Source organism: Macaca thibetana, chromosome 3 (genome assembly GCF_024542745.1).
Source record: "Macaca thibetana thibetana isolate TM-01 chromosome 3, ASM2454274v1, whole genome shotgun sequence".
Classification (NCBI taxonomy): Eukaryota; Metazoa; Chordata; class Mammalia; order Primates; family Cercopithecidae; genus Macaca; species Macaca thibetana.
The window spans coordinates 31,579,979-31,596,666 of NC_065580.1; the positions used below are offsets into that span (position 1 = coordinate 31,579,979).

Genomic DNA, 16,688 nt, shown 5'->3' on the forward strand with positions numbered 1-16,688 from the left:
TAAGGCGAATGGGCTTTATTCTCTTAAAATTTCCTGACAGTGGACACATATTTGCTTGATGTCACCAAGAGCAAGAATTACGTTCCAGGAGCTGGGAGGAAAACGACGGGGGCGGTTCCCTCGCCCCCAAGAAGCGGTCCTCGGTTGGCAGAATTTGACAGATGTCTGGGATCTTCGGGGATTTTCCAAGCAGGATGCGGGCGCAGATGAGGAGGGAAAGGGCGTGAGCTCACGTGACCCAACTCCACTTTCAGGTTTGAGAAGCGGAGCTGCCGGGATAAATACCCATCTGCTACCAATAGATGCTTTCCCTCCCTTGGGCCTGATAAAACAACCCCCAAGTTCCGGGAGGCACGCTTCGAAAATTGTTGGCAAGAAAAAAGTAAGTTCAACTTTTGCCATTTAGCAATGCACTGACAGCCTTTTGGGGATCATCACTACTTACGGCTCATACATCTGCTCACCGCTTCCTAAGCCCTCTCCTAACCCTCCCCGAGTTTCAGTTCCACTGTACAGAGAACGCCGAGAGCAACAGTTTGGTGGCGGAGCAACCCGTCTCCGTGGGCGCGCACGCCGCACCGCAGACCTCACACCTCACCCTGGGCTTCGGCTCTCGGTCGGCCCGAAACTCCGGCCGCGGCCCTGGTGTCCCCTGCCCCGGTTCCCTCCCCTTGGACAAGGCCCTCGCGCCCGCGGACCCGGTCGCCTCCCCATCCGCCGCAGCGGGTACAGCGCGTCGCCTCCCCAACAAGCGGGGGCGCCGACCGGGCGCATGCGCGCGGCGCTCCCGGGCGTGCCGGCCACACTCCCCCCACCCACTCGGTGAGCTTGTCACTTCCTGCCCTCGCCCCATCTCCGTCCGGGGTCAGTCAGTCGCTCCCTGTCGCTGCCGGAGAGTCTCTGCTTCCCCCTTCCTACGCGCTCCGCGGCGGTAGCTCGGGCTCTCCGGAGGAGGGAACGACAGAGAAAAAGAGAGACTGACTTAATAAAGTTTCCTGAAACAACAACTACCACCGAAAAGGCCCAAGGTTGGGGGAGACCCCCATTCTTCCCCGCCCCTCTCGTAAAGCCTGAGGGACCGTTGCAGGTGGAGCGGCGCTGGAAGGACCCGGGCTGCGGCGGCAGCCGTTGCCCCGGCGAGGGGAGCCTCAGGTCCTACCCGCTCCGGTTCCGGCTCCTTCGGTGGCGGCGGCGGCTGCTGCCGGGCGGTTCCTCCTGTCAACTGCCTCCGCCCGCGCGCCACCCGCCTAGCCACACAGCGCGGAGGACGCCGTAAGCCGCCGCCGCAGTCGCCTCGGCCCGCGGAGGGACGTGGTGAGCTGTGGCGCTTCCGCGTCAGCGCCGGCGGGGACTCTTTGGGAACGCGTCGGGCCCGAGTCCCGGTTCCCTCGCGTGGTCAGCGGAGGCTGCGCCAGGTGGGGCCCGCAGCAGCCTCCCACGCCAGGCTGTCCCCGCGGCTGCCCGGCCTGCCTTCCTTCCTTCCGCCCGCCGGCCCGCCCTAGGAGTTGAGTAAGTTGGGCGCACTTGGTTGTGGGAACGGGGTCTCCGCCAGGGAGAGACCCCAACGCACGTGCGTAGCGGGAGGGCGCGGCGTGAGCCCGCAGTCGGCGGGAGCGGCACCTCCGTAGTCTCAGAGCCCGGCGGTGCCCGCCGCGCTCCGCGCTCCCTCTCCGCGCGCCCGCCCGGGACGGCGAGGCCGCAGCCGCCCGCGCAGCTGGCCAGGCCTTCGCCCTGCGTTGCGCACCCGAAGCTGCGTTTCCGGGTAGGGCGATGAACCTGTGTGGGGAGTTTGGGCTGCAGGAGGGTTTGTGCGTCTTTCTGTTTTCTTTTCGAGAGGGAGGTGCGGGTCCGTGGAGGGAAAACGGATGGCTGATGATGGGAACGTATCTGGAAAATGCAACCAGTACCCCCCAGGAAGTTCAGGGCGAGTGACGGGTTTGTGCTTCTTTCAACAGCCACGCCGCAATGAAGAGCTTCTTACAGTGAAAGGAAAGTAGGTCGAGTCCACTGAAAATGCCTTTAAGGGACAAATACTGTCAGACTGACCACCATCATCACGGATGCTGTGAACCAGGTAGACCCCTCTTCATCCCCAGTTGCTTTGCCCTCCATCAGAGCCACTCTGCCTTCTCTTTCTTTTTAGTTTTTTTTTTCCTCCTGCCCCAGTAGTTATTCTTAAGCAGGCTATAATATTCCCCAGCATAAGCCAGTTATGAAGCTAAAAGCTTGTACAAACAAGAGGTCTCCCCTGCTTGATCCCTTAAAAAAAGTACTGCAAGTGTCACCTTAAATCATTTCCACAAGATCAGTCGCTCAGTCTTTTTTCTTTCTCTTTCAAGGCATCCTGCGGTTAATATACTCCTATGGTCTGTAAGTGTTTAAAACTGAGGAGAAAGGAAAACGTAGAATACTAGATTTGTTGTCCTGAAATTGTTTCACTGAAACTTTAAAAATTAAAAGTTTCTTAGGCATTTTTATCAACAAGTAGTTCTGAAAGTCTAAAAGTGAGTTTAGTTTGGGTTTTAGAAGTTTGTTGAACTCATTGGGAGAATCAGGTTTTGCTAAGTGCAACCTTTAAAAAAATTTCTTGGGCAGAACATATTATATTGCAAAATAAAAGAGAAATCTCTTTTTTTATTTAGGTAGAATACATAATTATTTCCAGGGTATTTTATGGAATGAAACTTCCTTTAGTTGAATTTATCATATGAAAAAGTTGTTTTTCGGACTGTCATGAAGAGTAATAGCAAACTTTAATTTGATAAACTTGATATACTGTTGACAGTTTTTTCTACCTAGAACTTTGATATGCTTTATGGCAATCATTAAAAGGTATAACTTAAAAGAGAATCATTGAATGCATACTATCACTAAATCAAATAAAGACTGTGCTATTCTAATTAAAGGCAGATGTTTATCATTATTTTTGACCTAAAAGTTATTAGATTTTTAATGCATTTGCTTGCTTTTTGTTGGAATATTTTAACTGCACTTACGTGCTTGGATTTTATCACAGTAGAGTTCATTTTAGGTAATTTTCTGATTAATGGAAAAAAATGTCATCAGTAGAAGGGAAGAGCTTCCTTTTTAAGAAAACTTTGCTACAGATGAGGATAAAATTCGTACTACAACCCTATCTCTACTGTACTTTGCTGAGATCAGTAATAACTTACCTCTACTAATAAAACAGGCAATCCTTGGATGAGATCCAGTTTCTATTGAACTGCTTTAACCTGTTTAACTTTCAGGACCCTTTCACATTGCATATTTTGTGTATTTGAACTGCAGATATATCACTTATGTTTTACTGATGTTGAATGGAGTTTGCTAGTTTTGAACTATACAGATGTGAATGCCATTTAAACTCATGTTCCACTGACCTTTTCGTCTAGCTTTTTTTTTCTTTTTTCTGAGAACACTTCTAATCATTGAAATTGAATTAGTTAAGGAAACCGTCTTATTTAGGAAGAAATTTATTTGATCATTCATTTCTTTAACAAATTGTTATTGAACACCTATTGAGAGCCAGGCACTGTCGAAGGCAATGGGGATATCAGTGGTGAACCAGACAGATAAGGTCCTTTTTTAATAAAATGTTTGAGTGGGAAGAGATAGACATAAAGAAGTAAACAAAGAAGCTAATTTGTGATTATACCTTTTTTAGTATGTTCTGGTAATGGAAGTTTTCTGAAGACTTTAATGTCTTTTTTAAAGATGTTTTCTAGACTTGAACTTTTTAATGTGTATTGAAATGTTTTTGCTTGTTTTTTTTTTTTTTCTCTCCAACTAGCAGAAACTCGGATAAAATTGTATTAGTTTAAAATTTTCATCATCTTTTAATAGAAACTTTTTCCATGCAGGTTAATTTTCAGACTTATCACGTCAACAGTAGTTACTGTTTCCTTGCCTTCTTAGCTTGAATCAAACTTTCTGAGAATTTCATTGAATGGAAGGCTAGAAGTTTGTTAACTTATAGGGTAGTTCACTGTCATTATTTTAGGGGAAGGTATATGCTGTGTGGGTAGGATATTTCCAGGACTGAAAGAAATATGTTGTAGTGTGATAGCTTTTAAAAGAGCATGTCCACAGATGGAGGGAAGATGACATAATGTTTAATAAAAATCTGTCCACATTTGGATTATGAATACTGGGTGAGTCTCCAGAGGAGATCGGTATATTCCTGATGAGGCCATTCTGCCTTGAAGAGATAGGTCAATTTATAGTGAAGGGTGGCACTATAACCCTGACGGTGTATGTATTTTCTTAGTTATGTTTTAAGATTTTATTAATAGAAATTTCCAAACCTTCAAAACTAGATGATATGAGGAACTTGATGTAACATCACACAACTCCATCAGTTGTTGTTACATGGACAATCTCTTTTCTTCTATGTTCTTTCCTCCCCTCTTCCCCCAACCACTCTCTCTACCTTCCACCTACTCTCTCTTCCCCTAGTATTTGTAAGCAAGTCCCACACATCGTAAGTAGAAGAATGTTTTAAGGGCCTTGTTTTAAGGGAGGAGAGACTCTTACAAAAGTCAGTGTTATATTCTGGGAAGTGTGTTTTTGGAAGAGTGTAAGGAAAGATGTTCTGAGGATTTGGGTTTTTTGGTTAGAGAAAGTTTTTTTTTTTTTTTCCCTAAATGATCATGTAACCTGGGTGGGTCTGATATTGGGAGGATGATAGGATATGTAAGAAGCAATTTTATAAAGTATTAATATAATAAAGTTTTCTAGAGTTGAGAGTATGTTTTCAAGTGAAGGAAGAATTGTTTCTTTAGAGTGGGAGCTACACAGATGTGTATACCAAGTGGTTGTGTCCAGGCACAGCTAAGCTAATCCCGGGCTTATTTTGAATCTTATCTCAGGATGTATATGTGTTCTGGTGGTAGCAGTGTTCTGAGGGTGATAGGTAAGAATATTTTGCTTTAGCTTTAAAATGAGGTGCTGTCATGTGGAAGTGGAAGTTGGTGTATTTATATAGAAGGTTTTCTGGAACACATTTGTAAATGAAGGAGCTCTAAAGAGTCTGTTTTTCCCAGTATCCATCCCTTATTTATTTCGGTTTTTTCATTCTCCAATTCCAGAATTCTTATAACTGATAGAGGGAGACTTTGAAGCATTTAGTTTTTTACAGTTGTGTGGGTTTTCACCCTCTTTTTTGTAGTTATTTCTTTTTTGTAAGTAGTTACCAGTTGCTATAATGTACAAATAGGAGAAATCAGTTTATTCAAGTATATGATACTGGTCTGTTTACAAACTTCTGTTTTCCTAAGAGGTTTAATTCTCTTTGATTTTGAAAAAAGATTTTTTAGTTTTTGGTGTCAGGAAAGCAATTGATGGATACATGTTGATGATAGTGATGGTAGAATGTTTACTGAGCACTTACTATGTCCCAGATTCTGTTTTAAGCAGTTGGCCTGCATTAGCTTATTTAACCCCTATACAACCCTGTAATTTAAGTACTTCGAAAATCTCTATTTTAGATCTGAGAAAAGAGAAATCAGAGAGTTTAATTTGCCCTAATTGTATCTCGTAAATGGCAGAAAAAGAATTTAAACACAGACAGTCCAGGTCTGGATTCTTATGTTCTTAATCACTGCAGTTAGTGCCAATGTCAGACATTCTCAAAATGAGTGTGTGTGTGTGTGTGTGTGTGTGTGTATGTTCTTAATTAATCTAAAATACACCTAAATTAATTAATTAATTTAGAGACAATTTTGCTGTGTTGCCCAGGCTGGAGTGCAGTGGCGTGATCACAGCTCACTGCAACCTCTCTGCCTGCCGGGCTCAAGTGATCCTCCCAGCTCAGCCTCCCAAGTAGCTGGGAGTACAGGCATGAGCCATCATGCCTGGCTAAGTTTTGTATTTTTTGTAGAGATGGGGTCTTGCCATTTTGCCAGACTGGTCTTGAACTGCTGGGCTCAACTAATCCTCCTGCCTCAGCCTCCCAAAGTGCTGGGATTACAGGCCTGAGCCACTGCACCAGGCCAAGTGTCTCTTAAAATTGGGGAAAATTTGCTTGATGAAATGAGTTGGTGCCAAAACATCATTCTTCTTGTTTGTGTACACTGAGCACTAAATTTGAAGCATAAAGGAGAATCTAAGCCTGTATCTATATACATAATACAGTAGGCTAGTTTAGCCCCCTTATCAGAAAGCTAAGTACTGTCCAAGCCTAAACCCTGAAGCAAGAGTAGCACACACTGTTGAAATCACCCTTCATTTCTCCTCACCCTAAGCAGATGGTCCTGCGTTACGATGGTCATAGTTGAGTAGAACATTATAGCATATTTAAAAAAGAGATAATTAAAATGGTCAGTTTTTCTCCATGACAACCATCTCTATTTGATAACTGATGAAGAAACCCAGTTTTCCTTTTCTTTTGCCTTTATTCATATTACTGTAATTTAGTATGTATCTATACTACAAATCTGAGAATCTTGGGAATTAGGGATAATATAAACCTCTTTATGTAAAAATGAAATTTTTAATTTTTAAAATGGAAAGATTAGTTTTACTTACTGTAAAAATGTGTCCTTTCTAAAATGCATACTTCTAAAAACCAGACTCTGAAGCAGCATTGAAGTGTGAGGCAGAAAGCAAACATCATCCCTGAAAATCCACCCTAACAGCATTTGTACATATACAGAAATATATATTAAATTTATAAATTTCTGCATGTACCTATGTATTAATGTAAATAGGATCATATTCTATAACCTGTGTTTGTTGCTTAACAATTATTGCCATGCTTTGTTGTGAATACACATAGAACTAGCTCATCCTTTCTAACAGCCATGAAAAAGTCTGTTCTATGGACATTTCATAGTTTATTTAATCTGGTCACTATTAAGAGACTTTTAAGTTGTTTGAAATTTCTCTCAATTATATACAGTGCTGCAGAGCATTACAGTGAACATTATTCTGCATCCATCATTGTGCACTTGTTCAGTTATTTCTTTAGGCAGTGATTTTTGACATTTTGCTCATAAATATCCAGAGTTATACCAGATTATCCAAAGGATTTTGGAATGGTTTATGAAGTGTGGCTAGGCCACCATTGCCTTAGAATTTTGATTAAATGTAGTGGTTCCTCTTCAAGGGGAATAAAAAGGCAAACATGAAGAATGTGTACTAAATAATACCAAAATAGTAAAGTCTTTGTATTGAAACCTAATATCTAGCCTTAAGTAGCCTTAATTTAGCCTTTAATGGAGAATAGTTTTAGTTTTTTTCTCCATTGTTTCATTTTGCCTTACAAAGATGATGGTTAATTACATGTATATCTACATATTATATATATGTGTGTGTGTGCGGGCACAAGTGTGATTATCCTTAATGTAATTGTAGAAAGCCATTGTTTTACTTTAATAGTAAATGATTTAAATAACCCTTTTTTTGTGGGGATTGGGGTGGGTGTTTGTCTTCCATGTAGTTTATATCCTGGAACCTGGAGATCCTCCTTTGTTACAGCAACCACTACAGACATCCAAATCTGGTATTCAGCAAATAATTGAGTGCTTTCGATCAGGTATGAATGTTTTAGGATGTATTTTTCAATCTTCACATAGTAGTTAAAAACTACCTAGAAGTCCTTAGAAGTAATTTTTAAAAAACATTAAAATGTATATGTTGGCTTTCTTTATAGAATATTTAAAATTTTCATATTTTAAAAAAGTGGATGTATAAATATTGACTTGATCTAGAGATTATTCTTCAGTACTATATATGGTATATTAATTTTAAAAATATATTTGTTTAGTATGATTTAAAGAAATATATTATGTGGTATATTTTCTGGTAAAGCACTTCTTAAAGATCCATTGATATCTTGTGGCATGTTTTGTGTAAACTCTCAAAAGGCAGTAAATTATTCTGGGTGTTCATGAGCTTTGGTACAGTAGATTACTTAGAGTGTCTGAGATGTCACTTGTTCTAAATTAATTACCTTATTTATGTTTATGTGATTCGCCTTCTTCTCCCTAACCCTTGAGTTTGTGGAGTTTTGGTATCTTTAATAGAGCACAAGATAGAAGAAAGACAGTATTCCCGCCCTGATATCTTCAGATACATTTGCTTAGATTTTATTTTCGTTAGCTGATAATAAGAATTAGCTTTATAATAAATATAATTGTGTAATTGCAATCCAGTGTTTTAAAATAAGTGTTACTTACAACATGTAAAATGATTGGGAACTGTTAGCACCCCTATGTTATCAGTAAGATGTTAGGTTGCTGTGATTCCTATAATCCACTTGGCCACCCCTTGTATATTTGGCTTCTCTGACATTGCAGACTATTCACTCAAATGTGAACAAGCAAATAAATACGACTGATGAACACTTAGAGGATTAGAATACCTCGTCATTATTTTAAATCTTAACTACCTTAATGAAAAATTTCTGAGGTTCAAAGGAAAAAATGATTCATATGTAACTACTTGTTTTGTATTCATGAGAAATTTTTTGAGATGCTTGTTTCTAAATTGTTATAAAGGGGGAATCATATATTTGCTTTACTTTAGGATTCTAAGAAATAGAATCTAAATTAAAACATTTATTTTTTCTCTGACTCTCCAAAAGATCCATTTCTTAGACTTTTCATCTGTAGTACTCATGGCATTGCTTTTATCTATATTTAATTTAGGAAGTATTGAGTGTATACCAAGTGCCTATCCTTATATTGGATGGTGGTACAAACTGTTTTAGGGATTTTTTTGTTGTTTGATTTTTACTTTTGATAATTAATTGCACTCGACTAACAGATAATTTATAGGTCAAATTTTGTTGTGATAAGTTCAATTAAAATAGAATTTTACTTATTAGGGACAGTATTTATATTTCTGGCATAACAGAAAAAATAGTATATCTGTTTGTTTTAGCTACTTTTAGAATAGAGTTTTAAAGGGTTTTTTTGGTTCTTTCTCATACCATGGAAATGAGAGCAATAGCTTTTCATATTTAGTAATATTACTTGTTATAGGTTTATTTTTAAAAATTCTTAATTTGGAATTAATGAAGTTATACTGTGTTAGTTTATTATAGTGTTTTTTTATTAAGAAGTTAGAATTAGTTAAGTCATAAGTGCTTTGACTTGTTAAAAAACTGTCTTTTGACAAGAACCTGTACCCAAAATCTGTGGGGGTACAGAATTAAAAAAGATTTTTGGAGTCTTTTTTAGAAGGCAGATATTTAAAAATTAAATTAATTATTTTCTTATTGTGTTGTGATCATATCTGTTCTCTGTTTTTTGTCGTATTTTTACTCTCTTAGCTAAAGAAGTGAGGCAGTGAAACAGGTAATTTGAAATGGTGCAATTCCAAAGCCATTTTATGTTGATGTTTTGAATTGCATTCCTTTTAAAATGATATCAGCAAATTTGCCTTTTGAGTTATATTTTATTCAGGCAAATTCTGAAAATACTATTATTTTAATTTTCTGAGTACACAACAGTTTAAGTTAGAGGTGATTTAGAAATATGCTGAGTGGTACAAAGAAACTAATTTTGGATTAAAAAAATTATTTTACTTAATTACTGTATCCTGTAACTAAGTAATTTTAATATCTTCAAGATAGTAATCTGTTGCATTTCTGGTTAATCTAATGTGTACTATGGTAGCCCTTCTGTAGCACTAAGGCATTTAAGTTGATACTAAAACCTTGGGAGAATGGTACAGAAATCTAGACTGTATGACTTGGGGACAAAGATCCCTTCTAGCTCTGAGGCTCTGTTCTTCCTATTCCACTCTACACCCAAGTACACCTCAACCATGACTCATCTATTTCTAGACTCTTTCCATTACAATTAGGTCACATACATTGCATTTAAAGAACTATCCTGGTGGTGCTATATATCTTTGACAGATATTTGAAGATAGAACCCTGAAGTCCATGCTTTTGCTCTTGTTAACCTATAGAGTATAAATCAGTTAAGTCATAACAGGGTATAAATCAGGTTGAACAGTAGTAACATGTTAGGTTATCTACCTTTATCTTCAAGCTCAGATAGTTATCTTCAGCTGCTGTATCATCTGCTTTTATGTCTCACCTTCTGCCTACACTGGGCTGTCTATGACCAGGTATTAATTCCTATGCAAGCTAGAAGTTCATAAAAGGTTCTGTCTTATGAAGGAGTTGACTCATTTTTAATGTCCACCACTCCATGTGTGCTATACTGACTGCTTGACCAGTTTTAACTCATCCTGTTTGCCTGATACTTCAGCTTTTGCTTTGAACTGTTTTCTTGGATTGAAATGACAAATTCTTATGGACTTCTGGTATCCCTTTATTAGTCTGCTTAACTTGCAAATTTAAATTAAATGGGTTTTTCTTTTTATAATAAGTAATACATGTCTGTGATTTTAAATAGTAAAGTACAGAAGGGTATAGAGGAAAAAATAAGTTTCTATACTATTCTGTTCTTCAGTTCCCCTTTGCTCAGGCAACACTGCTACATGGTTTATGTGTCTTCTTCCAGAGACCTTTTGTACATATACAAACATATATCCCTCATTTTCTTCTTAACACGAATGGTAGCTGACTCTGCATACTCTTGTGTACCTTTGCTTTATTAACTGTAGAGTCAACTATTGTTGGTATCAGTCAATAGATAGATCCCTCATTTTTTAGGAAGCCTGTGTGTTTTGCAGCTGCAGTTTTTCCTCTTGGAAATTCCTGATGATTGGTTGACTTGAGGCCTGCTGTTTGCTCGGAACCACTGGTTTCTTGTACTACCTTGACTGTGCCTTACCCTTGGTGTAGTCTTGCTTTAGCTGTGTTGTCCTGCTAGGATCATGTTTGTAATTTGGTGTCTTCAAATTTCCCTCCTCTCTATAACACTTTCAGTTTATCTTCCTTCCTCTTTGACCTCTCTCCCCAAACCAAAACAAAATTTTAAATAGCAGATAAAAAGTGTACTACCTTTACATGTCTATTAAATGTCTTTTATGTGTTTATTAAATTGGTTTAGTTGAGTTCAGTATTCTTTCAGAATCTCTTAGTTGTCTGCTAGAGGCAAAGGAACTATGGAATGCCCCTATGGTTAGACAGAGAAAAATGAGGGGAAAAGAGAAGGATAATAATTTTGTATGGTGTTCAAGACTGGTCTTTAATATGAAGCTGACATCTTCTTTTTAAATTCTTGAAATATATAATATTGTAAGAAGAGAAATGTATAATTTGTAGAAAAAGGATTCTACATGTAGAATATGTTAGAGCAATACATGCGGGGAACTCTTTTTTTGACTCAGGGAGGAATAAATTGTAACTTTAATAGTATGGTAATGAAAAATGAGAATTAGCTTCATGTGATGTTTGCTGTCATTGTCTTTCTAAATTTGGGTTTGGTCATTTAACTTAGGCTTTTTTTTTTCCTCCTTAAAACAACTTTAATTGCAATTGGTTTAATCTCTGACTGAATGGTGATGCTTCAGTCCTGATTCTGAAGGCAAAGCGTAGGGTGGACATGATTTTTCTGAGGTACATAGGAGAATGCAATACTTAGGATGGCTTTTTCTTTTTTTGTTGTTACATAGCAGTTATAGGAAATTAAAAATGGGACTAGTTTTTTTTTTTTTTTTAATAAGAAAAAAGTAGATTTGGTTTTCCTTACATTCATATTCAAAGCATGTCATCTGGTGTTATGTTCCCAAGACAACAGCTGTTTATATTGGTCTGTGAGTTTCTCAGCGGGGGTAAGACTGTATCTTTCATATTTCCAGTGAGTAACAGTGAACCTGGTATTTAATATGTGCCCAGTAAGTGTTTGTTAGATTAAACTAAAAGATTCCCAAAGTAGGTGCCGCCATAAGATAATTTTATTCTACTTATAAGTTTATTGTGGTATGTGGCAGTGCTGTATAATGAACACATATATATATATTTTAACCAACCCTTCTAGGTGATAGTTTTAGGACAAAACTTTCAATTTCTTAAGTTTTCTTTGTATCTTTGAATCCTTATGTTAAGGATGATCAATAAGAAATTTCCTTCAGGAGTTGTGATGAGGAACGTACATTTATTTGCTTGCAGTGTTTGGATGATATTGTAATTAAGTGGTCATCCTAAAGAAGATTGAATTTATGTTTGAGCCAATAGTAAGCAAGCAGTATTCCATTTAAGAAACATTCTTGTCATCACTTAAAATGGGCATTGACCAAAATGTCAGTGCATTAAGAAAATGAAACTTTATCTTTGTCTAGCATAGAAGAGTTAGAATTAATATTGTCATATTGTAATGTGACTGCCACCCAACCTAATGTAAAATTGAATACTGATTCCTTTTGAAAACATATTTTAAACATTTTCATCAGTACATGCAGTGCACTTGCTATTAAAGAATAACACAAGATAAACCCTTGATGAAGTTTAAGTAGTTTTTATTGAGCACCTATTATGTGTGAAAATCTGGAATATATATAGTCATTAATCTTTAGCTATCAAAAGCCTTTCCTTTGGAGGGCTGGATGTTTGAAAGGTACTGATCTATGTAAGCAGTAAGTGGTGATTTCTAAGATAATTTAAAACCCTAAGGCAAGAAAGAGAGCAATATAGGAAAAGAAGAAGGAAGTCAGCATGGCTGTCTGTTTCTCAGCATCAAGAGCTGTGGAGGAACTTTATGTTGCTGTCTAGATGACCGTGTCTGTTGTCTCAGGTGACAGGAAGTTTTAGCTATTGACAGAGGCACTTACAGTTGGCTGTGTCCAATTGTAAGTGAGCAGAGCAATCAGAAAATTGTAGCTGACTTTGAATAAAGTCATTCCGTCTCCATGGGAAAAAATAACAAAATCTTAAATGGTGACTGAAGCTAAGGGAAAAACTTTTATTATCTGTTTGTGGACTGAGACATACCTTATTTTTCTCATTTGTTAAATATGTAAGTGGAATTAGAAAAGTTTTAAAGTCTCATTTTTGACTCCTCAGTTAACGTAGATTTAAAAAATCTTATTTTTTGAGAAGGTTTTTTTATACATAGAGCTCTGTAGTATTTCATTTAGCAAATGTCAGTCATACATTATCCTGAGGGCTGGGTGATGGTGAGCATCAGAGTTATCTTCTCTGTTCTAATCTTCCAGTTTAATGGGGATATGGAAAAGTAATTAATTACAAAATTGTGGATAAGCTAGTATAGGTGTCTAGTGTGCTATGAGAGTGTAGGTGAAGGATTTTTAACAAACAACAACAACAACAACAACAAAAACAAGAAGTTGATTATTGAAGGCTTCCTGGAGGAAGTGACATCTATACTGGGATCTGAAGGATTATTAGAAGTGAATCAGATCAGGAAAGTGGGAGAACATTATAGTCAGAGAGGATAAAACATAGGTGAAGGCCTGAAAAGTGAGGGAAAGGGAACATTTGGTGTATCTGTGGACCTGAAAGAAATCTGGACTGCTTGGATCAACAATAACACACTTTGTCTCCCTCTCCCTCTCTCTCTCTCTCTGTGTGTGTGTGTGTGTGGAGAGGGGGTGGCGGGGGTAAGGGGAAGCATTTGTGATTGATAATTAAGATTGATTAGTTAAGGTTAGAGGCAAACACTTTTTTTTGGATGTTTATTGAGAATAAATATACAATCCCTACTGAATATAACTAACTGTATAATTAGGACTAGCTAAGAAACTGATAGCCTCTTTATTTTTCTGTGATTGAAAACCTGGTAGGCAAAGTGATATGTCTGATTTAGGGATGTAGTCTTATATTTTACACTTGACTATTTTTTATGTATAACCTTATATTGTTTACAGACTGATTACTTTATGCTTTAAATCTGCAGCCATGTACATGTATCCTATTTAAATCTTAAGTTGAATTCTTAAGTTAAACCTAGTTCACATGTTTTGGCGTTCCTCTTCAATCTTTTTTGACTATCCTTAAAGGCAGAACTGAATCTGTTTTATGGGTCCAGCAGGTTTTGTAGTTTAGAATCAGTGTACAAAAGTTTCCTGTTTTCTTCCCACTGCTACTACACTCACCTACACTTCCTGAGAACTATATATAGGTCAGTTAGAGAGGCTGAGCCAAAGCATTTTCTAAAATCAGTCTACCTCTCATAGTTTGTCACTCACTTATGAAGTTAACTATGAACTAAAGATATTAGCAGTCCGTTGCCAGGATATTTTGTAATGTGAAATGGACTTCAGAAATATATATATGAGAATTTACTTTTATGTAAAGAAAAACACTCAGGCTATTCTCTGAATCTTTTTAAATTTATGTTTTCAGATTTTGTGGTAATAAGGACTAGTGGAGTAAACATAGATTTGGATTTGGGAAATGGTAGAAATTATTTTCTTCTATACATTTTTTCCAGTAGAAACTCAAGTATATAATTTCCCTGGGATTTAGGTTCATATTTTCTTTAATAATTCTTCAACTTAGGTTTGGTTAGGTTTGTTCTATTTTACAACATGAGTAAACCAAAGTACAAAGATTATAAAGCTTTTTAAGGTCACAGAAGTAGATAATATCAGATTTGGAATCTCTCAAGACTTAGTAAAGTTGTGATAACCTGGTAACTTTTTTGCAGTAGAATTTTGAATGCTTGGATCAACAATAATTCTCTCCCCCACCCCGTGTGTGTATGTTGGGGTAGGGGAAATGATTTATCATCGTTTTCAAAATGATAAAATACACTTCAAAGATTAAATGTAAACAGATTGCAAAAGATTGAATCTGAGCTATTTAACTTTTATAGACCCTATTATATTAATTATTCTTCTAAGATAGTTGATACTCTTTAGTAGTCCCAGTGCTTATTAAATGGTTAAATGCTTCTTAAATGACACAACACTTTGCACCTCGACAGTCTTAAGGGTATTTTTCAGGGTACTTGGGTCTTTTCCTGTTCAAGTCAATATATTGTCATTTAAAAAAATTTTTAATTTGAGGAAAGTAAAGGTACATTAATTAGTAAAGTACTGCAGATCAGTTTTGCCACCTTACCTGTGGCAAAGAGCTGTAGGAAAATAGTGACTAAGGACCTTTGGTTTGTATTTTATTTCTGATGGATGTTTTTATTTTAAAGATCGGGTGCTTTTTGCCATTTATTTTTTCTCTGCCTAAAGATATTCTTTCATAGTACTTAGATTCCGTAGATTAATAGCGTTTCTTCAACAAATAGTTTTTGAGCATGGTAAGAACTGAATATGTTACACTTGTAAATGAGGCTTATTCTTGGCTGCTTTGGAGTGTATAATCTATAGAGAAGATAGGCATTAAACTAGTGATTATGTCAATAATTAATTGTAATTGGGGTGTTTTAAGGGAGAAAGGCTTTGAATGAATTTATGGTGCTGTCAAGAGGCGTAAGCAAAGTTCAAAATTATGTCTCACTATGGACAAAGATTCTCTACTCTGTAGAGAATCACGTTAAATAGCCATAATCCCATGTTGGCCCAGAACCTGAAGTAATTTGAACTGAATTTAAAAAGAAAAGTCACAGGCAATCCTGTCATACAGTTTTGACTTTCTTTAAGGAATCAGGGGAAAATGTATTGAAAAACTCCTTGCTTACTTCCTTATACAGAAAAGAGCTTGAAAGAACCAGCCAAAAAGTTTGCCAGGGAATAATGGGGGAACATTTAATTTTTCTGCCCTACTCCAAATCTATTAAATCAGAACCTCTAGGGGAGGGCTGTGCACATCTTTATTCCCAGCTCATTGTAATGATTAACCTCATGTCGGAACCACTGCCTTGGGATATATCAAGAATTAATTGGCTGCTGAAGTGGGAACGAAGCATCAATTTTAGTTGTCCTGATTTCCAAATGATAGTAGAGTTTTGCTTAGAATTTAGTCTATAACGTAGTTCTAAATATACTGTGGTAGAAATTGGCAATGCCTATATTTTGTTTTCAAAGAGTAACTGCACTTTTGGTCTGTCAACAGTGTAGTCCAGTTTAAAAGTGCAGGTTAAAGTTACCTTTTGTGTTAAGTTTTTCTTTTCTTTTTTCTCTCAGGAACTAAACAACTTAAGCATATTTTATTAAAAGATGTGGACACTATTTTTGAATGTAAGTTATGCCGCAGTCTCTTCAGAGGATTACCAAATTTAATTACCCATAAAAAATTCTACTGCCCACCAAGTCTCCAGATGGATGACAGTAAGTTTTTTTCATATATTCAGTTATGCATTTTACAGCTAAGTATTCTTATACTGCAACTATACATTTGCATTAAAATGGTATCTAGTTACTGATAATTTGATAATGATGTCTAGTTACAGATAATTTTTAGGTGGAGATGGAGAATAAAATTAAATACTTGACTCAATGTTACATTCAGTTTCTTAGGTACTTTCATATCAATGCTTTCCACTTGGGTTTTCCTAAAGATGACATTTAAGAGATTAGATTTAAGAGGATATTTATTTGTATTAAAATATTGGATATTGTTTTAGAATGTTTATATGGGCCATAAATAGATATTTCTTTTTACTCCTTTTTTCTTTAACAACTTGCAACCAGATGTGATTGATCACTTATTTAGATTTCCCTTAAGTAAATGAGAAAGTTGGGAATAAAGAACAAAGAATGAGGTAAATTTGTTCATTTCTTGGGAATGGTGGAGAGCATCAAAAAGTCTTCATTAATCTTCCTAGTGTTTTCTAGGTCTTGATTTGAAGATCAGTTTTGTTCTCAGAAAAATTTATATAAGTCATTTTCTCAGAAATTACATTATGTTACAG

General features: G+C 37.1%; 2 protein-coding genes across 6 annotated transcripts in view; one reads left to right on the forward strand and one right to left on the reverse strand.

Annotated features, from left to right (window-relative positions):
• Positions 1-16,688, reverse strand: part of ARF5 (ADP ribosylation factor 5) — a 540,324-nt gene that overhangs the window by 207,043 nt on the left and 316,593 nt on the right. The window lies entirely within an intron of this gene.
• Positions 836-16,688, forward strand: part of ZNF800 (zinc finger protein 800) — a 35,817-nt gene continuing 19,964 nt past the window's right edge. For both annotated transcript variants that reach the window (XM_050782566.1, XM_050782567.1), the window contains exons 1-4: positions 836-1,509; positions 1,956-2,074; positions 7,439-7,534; positions 15,961-16,104. In XM_050782566.1, coding sequence (XP_050638523.1) covers positions 2,014-2,074; positions 7,439-7,534; positions 15,961-16,104 — 301 coding nt within the window. In that variant the 5' untranslated portion in view covers positions 836-1,509; positions 1,956-2,013. The remainder of the gene's footprint in view (positions 1,510-1,955; positions 2,075-7,438; positions 7,535-15,960; positions 16,105-16,688) is intronic.